Source organism: Vipera berus, assembly GCF_964194415.1.
Source record: "Vipera berus genome assembly, chromosome: W".
Classification (NCBI taxonomy): Eukaryota; Metazoa; Chordata; class Lepidosauria; order Squamata; family Viperidae; genus Vipera; species Vipera berus.
The window spans coordinates 75375883-75389205 of NC_138210.1; the positions used below are offsets into that span (position 1 = coordinate 75375883).

A 13323-nucleotide genomic window follows, 5' to 3' on the forward strand; every position below is an offset into this window, starting at 1 on the left:
TCTTGTAAGGTGCTCAATTCTTAGCGGCGAAATTTGATGGTCTCATGCCATTTGGGGTGGGTTTTAATGGTGGGGAGCCCCCATCTTTGGGCAGTTGGAGAAGATCCTGGACTTTAGCGATCGTTGGGGGGCTGAGAAGGAAGGCCTTGGGATCCCCAGCTGATGCGCCTTCTCTCTCTCTGCCTTCTGCAGGGTCGAGCGACGGGAGTGGACACGATTAAAAGCAAAGGTGAGTCCATCCCTGGTCTTGAAAAAGACGGGGTTCAGGACCCCAACGTAACTGTGAGACATTTGTCAAGATAATTTGGAATTACCGAGAAGCGTCTAATCTGGAGTCTGGCCAAACCCTCTCTGATTACAGGTAGTTCTCGAGTTATAACCATTCGGAGTTACGTTATGAAGTCACATGATTGTGATCTGGGCGCTTGGCAGCTGGCTCACCTTTACAAGTGGTTGCAGGGCCTCACAATTATGTGAAAGCCGTTCGTGACATTTCCTGCTGGCTTCCCCAGAAAGTCACTGGGGAAGACGGCAGAAAAGATGGCAGGTCACTGATGTTAGTTTTCCTCACCCGACCCTCTAAGCATGCGCTGACTCAGCCTCTTGCACAGCCCCATACACGCTGGTGGGATTCAGCCAGTTCGTACCAGTTCAGCAGAACCGGTAGCTAATTTTTTTGCTGCCCAGGCCCAGAACGGACTTCTGGAAGTGGCATCCACACAGAGAACTGGCTGTTCACATATTTGAATCCCACCACTGCCCGTACACCCTTCTCAAGCCTCACCGTGCCTCCCTTGCACACTCACACTCCGTCCCCGAGCCTTGCTGCATCTCCCCACCGCTCGTATACTCCCATGCACCCTTCCTAAGGTTCATCATGTCCATTACACCCTCACACGCCCTCACACTCTTGTACACCCTGCACATCCCTGTCACACTTCCCCTGCCACTTACACACCCCGGCAATTTCCTCCCCTCCAAGGCTCTCCAGGCCTCCCCTGCCACTCCCACACTCCTCTCCACCGGCAGCTTACCTACCTGCCACCTGCTTGCAAACACCTGGGAGTGGCAACTTCCTGCCAGCTTTTGGTAGTGGAGCTAGCAGGAAGCAAAAGGAAGTTCTCGCCTAACCAGCACTGTGATTCAGTTAACAACCTCCGTTTACGAAGCCATGTGGGAGTCCTACTCCCAATTGTCCCCTAACTCCAGCACAACCTGTAACACCTTTTAGTAATTTGTTAGCCTGCAAGCTGGGCATTCAAAATTAAAGTCCACCAGTCTTCAAAGGGAGGAGGTGGGGGAACCCAGCTCCGAGCCAAGCTCCGGCCGGGCACGCTGCTCTCGTTTTTGTTCCCTGCCGTCAAACCCCTGCTAGGCTTCTCCTGGGGACCCGTGTGTGCGTGTTTTGTGTGTGTGTGTGTGTGTGTGTGTGTGTGTAGAGGGATCTGTCCTGAATTAGCCCCGGAGATCTCTTCTGCAGCTTGGAAAAACCTTTCTAACGAGACACGTCTGCGCAGTGTGGGAAAGACAGTTTAACGTCCACGGAGCAGCGCACCCGAGCAGGGTCCTACAGATCTGTGTGTCCTGCTGGACAACGTGGTGGGCTTTCTCCACATCTGGAGAACCTCTTCAGGGTGGGAGCAGCTGCCACCTTTAGTCCTGCGCCTGGAGTCCTGGGGAAGAAGCTTCCCTTCCAGAGCCCCCCCTCTTTGAGGAGGAACACCCCTCCAGTGTCCACAGACATTGTCCCCACCTCCCTCACAGAAACAGTGGTGTGCGTTCCCCTCTCTTTTTCTCTGCTCCTTCTCTCTTCCTCTTCCTTATTTTCTCTTCCTTCCTTCCCTCCTCCAGGATCGGGGCCCTGGATCAGGCTGTCAAGGTGGGTGTCAGTCTCTTGAGGTCCTGCTTCCTGAACCTTTGTCCACCCCTGGGGAACCTCCGTTTCCTCCTGTCCGCTTCCCTGCTTGCTGTCTCTTTCTCTCCGCTATCCCTGTTCCTCCTCCTCCTCCTCCTCCTCCTCCTCCTCCTCCTCCTCCTCCTGGAAGAATATTTGACCACACTCCCTATTTTTCCTCTGCAGGTCGAGAAGATGCTGTGTTGAGCTACGAAACTGTTGTGCAAATGGAAGGTGAACCCCCCCCCCCATTTCTGGCTTCTTTGCTTGTCCCCCGCCCCACTGGTGCTGTGTTTCACAACATCGGTGTCCCATCTTCCAGTGCAAATGCAGCGGGCAGAAAAGCTGTGTGAAATGCCCCCCCCAATGAAGAAAAAAAGAGGAAAAACGTAGGCAATTCAGGAAAGACAAGTAGAAATGGTTATCGGATGTAGATATGGGACCGAAGAACCCATCGCTGGTCAAGGCAGTTGAAAGGCGTCTCTGAGTCGGCTGGGAGTGATGGGAGGTGTAGTCAAACACTTCTGAAAGGCAGCAGATTGGCGCGGGGGGGGGGTTGGTTCCTTGGCCAAACTCTCTGGCAAACCCCACCACCACCACAAGCACTACACCTCCCCAGATTTTGCCTTTTTCTTTCCACCTCCCTCAACCCTGGGGGGGGGGGAGGGCGACAATCGATTTGATTTCTCCTTTGATATCACATCAAAGTCAAACAGTTCCAAAACAGCCCGAGAGAAGCCAGGAAGCCCATTTGGGATAACTGGGAAAATGTTCTGGATTTCTCCCACCTGCATGCTTGAGCCACGGGGCGCAAAAACAGGATGCCGCCACTACACCTCAGGGCATGAAAATGGGATGCCCACCATGCCACGGGGGTGGGGAAACGGGGCGCCGCCATGCTGCGGCGTGCCAAAATGAGTCACCACCACGCTGCAAGGCACAAAAAATGGATGCTGCCGTGCCACAGGGCACAGAAATGACGCTGCGCCACGTAAGGATGGGGTAGGGTTAGTGAGTATCACGCTAGCCCCGCACCGTTTTCAGTGCGTAGGTGCCCGTGCGCACGCACATGTGTAAAATGCTTCCCCCTCCCATTTCCTCCAGTCCACAACCTTTGGACTAGATGACCTCCAGGGTCCTTCCAATTCTGTTCTTGTAGTATTCTGCTAATTAATTCCCTTCCAATGCAGATACTTGCCTCTCTAGGCCTTTTGCACACACCCGGGCTTCTCTGCGGACAACAGCTGCCATCTTGAATTTTTGGACACACACACACAATCACACACACCACACACCTCCGGCATAGTCCCTTGTTTCCCGAGTCTTACCATGCCCACTTTTAAATACAGGTACTCCACAACTTACGGTCGCAACTAAGCCCAAACTTTATATTGCTAACTGAGATACTTGCTAAGTGAGTTTTGCCCCATTTTACAACCTTTCTTGGTGCAGCTGTTAAGTGAATCACTTTAGTTGTTAAGCGAGTAACACGGTTGTAAAGTGAATCCGGCTTCCCCATTGATTGTGCTTGTCAGAAGGTCGCAAAGAGTGGCCCCGGGATGCTGAGATTGTCATAAATAGGAGTCAGTTGCCAAGCATCCAAATTTTCAGGACGTGCCTGGGGGAGGCTGAAACCGTGCCATTGTAACTTTAAATGGTCACTAAGTGAATTGTAAGTCGAGGAATACTTGGACAACAATGATTCCGGGAGGGGAGTGGGGGGGGGGACAGTGATCTCCCCTTTTGTGGAAGTCCTAACTCACACACAATTGCAGTCGTACCCTACCTACATTTGCACGCGTCGTTGGGCTATGTGCAAATGATCTCAGTGGCTCGAAATTTCGAGATCCCTGCTTGGATTTTGGATCCCCCCCTTCTAATCATGATGACCCTTCCTCTTTTTAACTTGCCTGCCTTTCGTTCTAGTTCATTATGCCCGTCCGATCATTATTTTGGGGCCCACCAAGGACCGTGTCAACGATGACCTCCTCTCTGAGTTTCCAGACAAATTCGGCTCTTGCGTGCCACGTGAGTCCACCACAGAGCGGTCCTCCCACGTGGGAGATCTGGGGATTTGGGATCTCTTACTGGATCTGGGGAAACGGATTTGGGGGAGGGGGGGCCTACACCTACGGAGAGGGTTCCTCCAACCTATGTTGTGGAAGGGAGCGACGCCAACTCTCCCTTGCAGACACCACGCGGCCGAAACGAGAGTACGAAGTGGACGGCCGAGATTACCACTTTGTGGCTTCGCGGGAGAAGATGGAGAAGGACATTCAAAGCCACAAGTTCATCGAGGCCGGACAATACAATAGCCACCTTTATGGGACAAGCGTCCAATCCGTACGGGAAGTGGCTGAGCAGGTATGTGGGAGGACACGGAGACGGGTGAGCAGAGTTGTTCTGCAGGAGGAGCATAAAAAGTGGGATGGGATTTTGTCCACATGGCTGTGGCTGCCATATCGTGACACCCCCCCACACACACCTTTGAGACACCCCCCTGCAAAGGAGCGATCGCTGGGGCTGGTTCACGCAGCTTCTTAGCCAAGTCAGCTGAAACAGCTGGACTTGCACCAAAACCCACCAGAGAATATGATGTATAACACAAAGAGCCGTTGACGTATGACTGCCACGGAGCTCAAAATTTCCCTGGCTAGGCAAAGCAGTCGTTAAGCGAATTTTGCCCCAGTTTGCCGTCTTTCTTGGCAAAAGTTGTTCAGTGAATCACTCCAGCAAGACGGTTGCTAAAGGAATCTGGCTTCCCCGTCGACTTTATTTGTCAGAAGGTCCCAGATGAGGATCACGTGAGCCCAGGACGGTACGACCGTCATAAAAGCATGCCGATTGAAATTGGATCACGTGACCACAGGGATGCTGCAACGGTTGTGAGTGTAAGTTCCTGAGCCCATCGTTCTCTTCCCTCCCCCAACCCCCCTCCCCCCTCCAGGGCAAGCACTGCATTTTGGACGTCTCCGCCAACGCTGTTCGGAGGCTGCAAGCCGCTCAGCTTCACCCCATCGCCATTTTCATCCGGCCCCACTCCCTCGAGAATGTTTTGTGAGTTAGGGGGTTCTGCGGGGTGGGGAGCTGGGAGGGGGGCTCTACACGTGTGCTGGTCAGGGTTGGGGGGGGCTACAAAGAGGCTGCAGCCAAGCAAGGGGGCTAAGGGGAAAGCTTTGTCTTCTTTCCCCAATGTTGGGGTCTGATGGAAGAGAGAGAGACACGGAGGCAAGGCAAGGCAAATGGTAAGGGGATTGTGCTGTGGAACTCCCTGCCACAAGAGCAGGAAAGACAGCAGGTCACCCTGGCTCCGCCCTTGGCTGGAAGGAGTTTTGGTAGATGGAGCTTCCATGTTCAGGGGCAGTCAGGGACACGCAAGTTAGGTCTCAATTACTTAAGTGACTTCAGTCCTTTTTCCATTAAGAGAACAGTCCGGGGTCCCCTTGAATGACCATCAGCTCCAGGGCAGAAATTTGTTTTTTTGCTCAAATTCTACCCTTCTCTAACCAAAATGGTCTGGACTACTACCTTTCCCATCACTCACAATCAGCAGGAAGGCTACTTCGACACATCTGGAGCTTCCATGTTCAGGAATAGTCTACCTTACCCTGAGCAAACACAGGACCATTAGACCAGGCAGGAGGAGGAGGAGGAGGAGGAACCACCCCAGTGGGGTTCTCTGCCCATGTGCAGAGAGCCAGGTTTGAAATGAACGAGGGGACAAGGCGGTCCATGGGGTTTTGCTGGGTGGTTAACGTGTGCCATTTGTGACCCCAGAGAAATTAACAAGCGGATAACGGAGGAGCAGGCGCGGAAGGCCTTCGACAGAGCTACGAAACTGGAGCAGGAGTTCACAGAATGCTTTTCAGGTAGGTTCGAATCTGTATCTTCACAATTTATTTATTTATTTTTAAAAAAAACACCCCTATAATCTCAAGTTTCTAGTCCAGCTGCACGTATCTATTCCACAAACGTATCCGGAGGTGATCGAAGTGTGTTTGTGTGGATGTAGGACCTCGGGCATCCTTGCAGCCGGTATCTCCCCGCCGGACAGTCCCGCTTCCAACTCCTCCTCCTCTGAACGGGGATCCCGATGGGGCCATGACACCTTCAGAGGATCCCCCTCTTGCTACCCCATGGTGCTCAGCCTCTCTTCTTCTCTCCCCTCCAGCCATCGTAGAAGGAGAGAGCTTCGAAGAGGTCTACCACAAGATCAAGAGAATCGTCGAGGAACTCTCTGGTCCTTATATCTGGATTCCGGCTCGTGAGAGACTTTAGGGCGATGAACTAAATTTCCCCGGGATCCTGAATTCCACCCACCAACCGCACCAACTCTGCAACCGCATCGCCGGAGCTGCCTCTGGAGCAGAGGAGCGCCTCTGCCTCTTGCCCCCCCCTGAACTTAGCTGTTGGCCACTCTTTTGGGGTGGGGGGATGGGCAAGCGCCTCGAGATATGCCCTTACTTTGAGTTTCTTCTTCTCTTCGTTTTAAGACTCGGATGGGGAAGGGGGGGGGCGCGAAGACAGTCTGCTTTTTTTCCCCCTTCTTGTCTGACTCGCGTGGCGATGCCCTCCCCCAGTTTTTCTTTCCGCAGCGCAAAAAGAGGGGCTTCTGACCTCCTCCCCCTTGGTCCCCAACAGTGCTAGCATTTGCATGCGGTCATTTGGGGGGCGAGGAGAAAAAAAAGGGGGGGAGTTAGTCCTTAGATTCTGATCTCTTTTATTTGGCAAGCAGGAAGCGGGCCAGGAATCTGGAAGGAAGGAAGGAAGGAAGGAAGGAAGGAAGGAAGGAAGGAAGGAAGGAAGGAAGGAAGGAAGGAAGGAAGGAAGGAAGGAAGGAAGGAAAGAAGGAAGGAAAAGGATGTTTTTTTTATTTTCTTTTTTTTTCCTACAAGCAGAAGACACTTTTGATCTGTTTACGTCTTCTGGATGTGGCCAAGGCAGAGTTCCTCATTGGATACACACACCGGAAAGAGAATTTGGCAAGACTTTGGATTCGTGTGGGTTTCATCTTCTTGAACAGAGGAAGGAGACAATGGGGAGAAAAAGACGAGAGAGAGAGAAAAAAATCCCTCTGCAAAAGGGTTCAAATCATTCTCCCAACATTTTGCTTTTTTTTTCAAATATCTTTTCCCTTCCCCCTCCCCCGGAAAGGAAGAGAAATGAGCTTTCCTTCTCTCCCTCCGTATATTTCGAGGGAAGAATTATTGTTATTGTTCGTTAAAATAGTGCTTCTCAACCGCGGCAACTTTAAGAGGAATGGACTTCAAGCCCCAGAATTGCCCAGTCGGCCATACCTGTTTTTATTCTCCTATCATCTCCTAGAGCGGAGAGATTGCAGAGGAAGGGATTAAAAGAGAGTAAGCAGGCCACAATGGGTGTACATGTCAAAAGGAATGTATTAGCGCCAGGGAATTCTGGGAGTGGGAAGTCCACTCGTCTTAAAGTTGCTGAAGCTGAGAGACACTGAATTCAAACAAGAATTGGAGAAGAATTACGCTTGCGTCAAATAGCCAAGCGACTTAGGAATTTTATTCATATATATGCGAAATAATTGTTGCATTTTTCCTTTTTTTGGCTCTTCTTATTTTTGATTTCTTTGAGTACATGAAGAGTCACCTGCAGCTTCAAGAGAGGACAAAAAACGGGGGGGGGGGATTTTTCTTTCCATGGAAGGGAAAGGAAGAAGAGAGGAGAAAAAGAGAAAAAGAAGATAAACAGCAAAAAATAATAATATTTTTTTTCTATGTCCTGTGATTCTTTTTGCGGTCATATCAAGTCTTTTGGTGCGGCTGTGCGTGATGTTACGAAAAAAAACCAACACAAATATATAAAGGAGAAACAGTTTTTAATGGGGGAAAAATCTACTTTGGAGAATTGCTTTTGATTTTCCATTGGAAAATTGTCATTTCAAAGAGGAACGGATTATTATTATTATTATTATTTTTGTACATACAAGCAAAAAACAAAGAGAAACTTGGAGGGGGAAGAAGGTCGGTTAGAGAAATTACGCCCTCCCCCCACACCCTTTACCGCTTGGGAAGTCCTCTGCAACACACAAAATAAGATGCAAAATTGATAATTCCGGAACTCGTGGCGGTGGGGGGGGGCAGAAATTGTGAATTACGGAGTAAAACGATAGGGAGAATTTTCAGTCATTGGCACATTCTGCCTTGCGGTTTCTATCCGCCCCGAACCGTTTCGACGCAACGGGCACTCTCCGGAAAGCAAATCAAGTTCCTAGTCCTCAGCGTTTGCAGGAATGAGAGAAAACATGGGAGGCAGCAGATCGATCCCGTTTTTCGACATGGCCTTCCGATGAAGAAGAAAGCCTTCGAGACCCCCTCCCCACTGCTGGGTCCGCCTGCCCGCCTCCCACCCACCCACCCCCCGGGTGGTAGACCACCTCCTCATTTTTTATTTCAAACGTTGGGTTTCTTTTACGCGCATCCAGGTGGACGTTCACCTGGTCCAGGTTGTGGGGGGGGGGGAGAAAGAGAGAGAGAGGAAGGCAGGGGGAAAAAAGCGTTTTTTTTTCTGAGCACAACAAAGAGGCAGCTTGGGGTGGTCTAGATGGCTCTGGGTGCCCCCCCAGTGGCCGATTCCAGGAAGAGAAGGCAGCTGGCTGGGAGGCACCATTGTCCAGGGAAAAGGGGGTAGGGGGGAATATATAAATATATATGTATAGAGAGAGAAAGATTTATTTATTACCCCGGGTCCCAAAGACCGCCCCCATCCTGCAAACCTGGCTGCTTTTGGCCCCAGGGGTTGGGCCTGTATTTTCGGGGAGCTAGTGGGGGTCTTAACCCTTCCCCCTCTCCAGCCATCCTGCTGACTGACTTGTCAAGGGCTTTCAATCCAGGGACAGGATCCCTGAGCCCCCCCCATGCCGTTTTCCCCCCCCACATAGCGCCCAATGATGGAGGGGGGGCAGAAGGAGTTGGTCAGGCACAAAAAGGGTCAGTCGTTCCCCTTGCCAAAATGCCACAAAAACAAAAACCCCAAGTAAAATAAAAATTAAAAGAACTAGCTGGGGGGGTTTTCTTGCGGGCGGGGGCACTGAGGATCGGCAGGGGTGGGGGCGGGGCTGGGCTGGGGGGGAGATATAAGAGTATTTTGCATAGAAATATTATCGCCTTCGGCAATGAATAATTAAAAATTAATGAAAACCCACCGGCGCATCTGGCAGAGTGATTTATTTTGGGGGGGTGGGATTCAATAGCTGGGATTCTCCCTCACCCACCCCCGGCCCCAGTTCGTTTTAAAAGTCTTTTTTGAAATCTACAGTAAAAAGAGACCGAGCAATCTGTCTGCTTGGATGGCCTTAAATCTTGGTCTCAATAAATATAATATATTGATATTAATCTCGAGGAATTTGATGACAGCTTTTTTTAGAATGCAAAATGCTGGTTGGGGAATTCTGGGAGTTGAAGTCCACCCATCTTTGTGGGGGCCACGGTTGAGCAAGGCTGCCTCAGGAGAAAGGGGTGCTGCTTAAGGACGGTCAGATAAGTGGAGACGCAGCCCGGACAGAGGAAGAAACCCAGAAACCTACTAACTTCTCAGTCTGCAAAAGAGACAGCGGCAAATTTGTACCTTCAGAATTGCCAGATGTTGTTCAGGTAGCCTTAAGCACAAAGTCGTGTTAGCATTGTGTTGGGAAGGGCGCGACACCCACCCTGGAACACGGCAACAACACAAAGGCACCAGCAGGGGGAGCCCCTTGTCACTGATTGTGCGGTCTTCACACACTCCTCTCCAAGACTTTAAGAATTATGCCTTGCGGCTGTGATCACACACACACACACACACAGACACACACACAGAGAGAGAGACACTGCTGGCACTTTGCCTGTGGGGCTTGGTAAGGATTGCAAAGAGGTAGAGAGGGAAGGAGAACCACTTTGGGGCACTGAGGTGGAAAAATGGGTGGCTGTGAGTTCCAGTCCTACCTTAGGCACAAAGTCGGCTGGAAGACCTCAGGCCAGCCACTTTCTCTGGGCCCTATTTGGGGGGTGGGGGAAACTCTTGCCAAAAAAACTGCAGGGACTTGTCCAGGCCCATTTGATGGAATGGAGAGAATGGAAGGAAGGGAAGGGAAGGGAAGGGAAGGGAAGGGAAGGGAAGGGAAGGGAAGGGAAGGGAAGGGAAGGGAAGGGAAGGGAAGGGAAGGAGGAAAAGGGAGGGAGGGAGGGAGGGAAAAAGAAAAGGAAGGAAGGAAAGGGTAAGGAAGAGAAGAAGGAAGGCAAAAAGAAAAGGGGAGGGAGGGAGGGGAAGGAAGGGAGAGAGGGAGGAATGAAGGAAGGAAGGAAGGAAGGAAGGAAGGAAGGAAGGAAAAAGAAAAGAGGGAGGAGAGAGGAAGGGAGGGAGGAAGGAAAAAAGGGAGGGAAGGAGAGAAGAAGGGAGGGAGGAAGGAAGGAAGGAAGGAAGGAAGAAAAAGGAGGGAGAGAGAGAGAAGGAAGGAAGGAAGGAAGGAAGAAAAAGGAATGCAAAGGAGGGAGGGAGGGGTCTGCGTCCTCCAAATGGACGGAGCCCCTTCAGCAGCCATTCTGCACCCCCAGCTCGACTCCTGACCCATCGGCCAATCTGGGCCTCCTCTGCCCATTGCAAGATGGGGACGGGTGGGGGTGGGGGTCCGCCCTCTTCTCAGGGGGCTCTGAGTCATGGCCTCCACCCACCCACCCACCCCCAGCCCCCATTCATGAAAAGATGCCCTTTTGCCTTCCTGTTTTCGGAGACGTCCAATCACTTCCTCTTTCCGAGGATTAGGGTTTGCGGCTTTGCCTGGAACTTCCTTTTGCTTCCAATCTCTACATTTGCAGAGCTGGTGTGTGTGTGTGTGTGTGTGTGTGTGTGTGTCCCACCTGGCCTATCAATTTTAGACCCTTAATTTGGGGAGCACCTTTTAGAAGGGGGATTCTTTGGGGGGAGGGGGGGAAGAATGAGGGCCACTGTGGGTGTGGCCATGGGCCAGCTAGGCGGGGCCAAAGCTAGGGGAATTCTGGGAGTTGACGTCCACAAGTCTTAAAGTGGCCAAGTTTGGAGACCCCTCTGGTACATAGAGAATGTCTGTTACGTGTTTATGGATCTTTGAAGGGGGCAGGGGGCGCGAAGGGATTTTTACTTAAATTTTGGCATTCTTTCGAACACTTCTGACTCATTTTCTCAAGTCAAAAAAAAAAAGAAAACGCTGGCAGGGGAATTCTGGGAGTTGAAGTCCACACAGCTTCAACTTCCCCACATATCTGCCTCCCAAGGCTGGGTTCCAGGGGGTGTCTCACTCCGAGCCCCGATCCTGCCTAAGTTTTCGGGCGTGGTGGTGGGCTTAATTTATGAATTAGTTCATCAAAGTCTCCCCAGTAATTATGCCCTGCTTTTGCTGTCCCTTTTATGCGCAGTGAGCCAATCCGATCACATCGAATCATTCCTGTTTGTAGGAATCAGGCAGTCCCAAACAGAGGGATAAAGTGAGAGGGTTTTTTTGCCTGGGCCAGGACAATCGACGTGGGTGAAACTCGAAAGGAGCTCACCGCTATTAAAACTCTCTTTCGTTTTAAATTGAATTGCCCCACGGTTGGTTAATTTGCCCGGACACCTCTGTATTGCTGCCAAGACAGGATAAAGACAAGAAAAAGTTGCAAACAGGCAAAATTAAAAAAAAATCTGAGTTCTGGAGAAGATGTTTTAAGGCAAACCCTTAGGGGGGAAAAATGAACTGCAAAATAAAGCATTTTCAGAGAAAATTTAGAAGGAAGTGAAACCCCACAGAAGCATTATTATAAACATAAATCTTTTTATTTGTGAGGGTTGCCTGGAAGGAAAAGAGAAAGTTTGCGCTTTACAGAAGCGTAACTGGGGAAGGGGGAGCGTTTATTTTGCAACTTTCCGGGCACACAAAATTCCATTTATCTGCCACCGCTTCTTCTTCAGCAATGTTGTGGCTGGTTGTTTGACTAAATTACAGGTAGTCCTCAACTTACGACCACAATTGAGCCCAAAAGGTTAGTCGCTAAGCCGGACAGCTCTTAAGTGAAGTTTGCCCCATTTTACGATCTTCCCTGCCATGGTCATTAAGTGAATCACTGCAGTGTTTAAGTGAGTAACCCCGTTGTTAAGCAAATCTGGCTTCCCCCTCAGCTTTGCTGGTCAGAAGGTCGCAAAAGGGGGATCGCGTGACACCCCCCCCGGGGACGCTGCAACCGTCGTAAATATAAGTCAGTTGCCGAAGCGTCTGAATTTTGACCACCGGGATGCAGCAACAAGTAGTCCTCAACGGCACTACATCCACACGGAGGGAGGTAAGCAGTGGGGGACCACAAGGCTCCGTCTTGGGCCCTGGACTCTTCAATCTCTTCATCAATGACTTAGACGAGGAAATTGAGGGGGAAACCCATCAAATTTGCAGATGACACCAAACTGGCAGGAGTAGCCAACACCCCAGAAGAAAAACTCGGGATCCAAAAAGATCTTGAAAAACTTGAACAAGGGGCCCCATCCAACAAAATGAGGTTTAATGTAGAGAAAAACAAAGAAAAAGCAGATGCACAGTTGTAGTATACAGTTGCAAGAAAAAATGCGTGAACCCTTTGGGATTACGTGGAGTTTTGCATGAATTGGCCATAAAATGCGCTCTAAACGTCATGTAAGTCACAACAATAGAAAAACAGAGTCTGCTTAAAATAATACTACACAAACATTAGCTGTTGTCATGTTTTAATTGAACATAAGATGGAAACATTCACAGTGCAGGGTGGAAAAAGTATGTGAACCCCTAGCCTAATGACTTCTCCAAGAGCTAATTGGAGCCAGGAGTGAGCCAACCTTGACTCCAATCAGCGTGATGATATTGGATGTGTTGCTGACAGCTGTCCTGCCCTTTAAAAACACACACCTGTTTTGGGTTTACTGGTCTCAAGAAGCACTGTCTGACGTGAACCATGCCTCGCAGAAAAGAGCTCTCAGAAGACCTACGATCAAGAATTGTTGACTTGCACGAAGCTGGAAAGGGTTACAAAAGTATCTCCAAAAGCCTTGATGTTCATGTGTCCACGGTAAGACAGACTGTCTACAAATGGAGAAAGTTTAGCACTGTTGCTACTCTCCCTAGGCGTGGTTGTCCTGTAAAAATGACTGCAAGAGCACAGCGCATAATGCTTAATGAGGTAAAGAAGAATCCTAGATTGTCAGCTAAAGACCTACAGAAATCTCTGGCACATGCTAACATTTTTGTTGACACATCTACAATAAGGAAAACATTAAACAAGAATGGAGTACATGGGAGGACACCACAGAGGAAACCATTGCTGTGCAAAAAAAATATTGCAGCACGTTTGAAGTTTGCAAAAGAGCACCTGGATGTTCCACAGCACTACTGGCAAAATATACTGTGGACAGATGAAACCAAAATTGAGTTGTTTGGGAAAAACACA

The 13323-nt window shown here is 50.1% G+C and overlaps 1 protein-coding gene across 2 annotated transcripts in view; it reads left to right on the plus strand.

Annotated features, from left to right (window-relative positions):
* LOC308676717 (disks large homolog 4) overlaps window positions 1–6172 on the plus strand; it is a gene marked incomplete at both ends in the record, with an annotated part of 88492 nt that extends 82320 nt beyond the window's left edge. For both annotated transcript variants that reach the window (XM_081342713.1, XM_081342714.1), the window contains 8 exons: window positions 193–229; window positions 1852–1879; window positions 2081–2128; window positions 3821–3922; window positions 4086–4258; window positions 4842–4951; window positions 5672–5763; window positions 6066–6172. In XM_081342713.1, the coding sequence (XP_081198839.1) occupies window positions 193–229; window positions 1852–1879; window positions 2081–2128; window positions 3821–3922; window positions 4086–4258; window positions 4842–4951; window positions 5672–5763; window positions 6066–6172 (697 nt within the window). The remainder of the gene's footprint in view (window positions 1–192; window positions 230–1851; window positions 1880–2080; window positions 2129–3820; window positions 3923–4085; window positions 4259–4841; window positions 4952–5671; window positions 5764–6065) is intronic.
* Between the last annotated feature and the right edge of the window lie 7151 nt (window positions 6173–13323).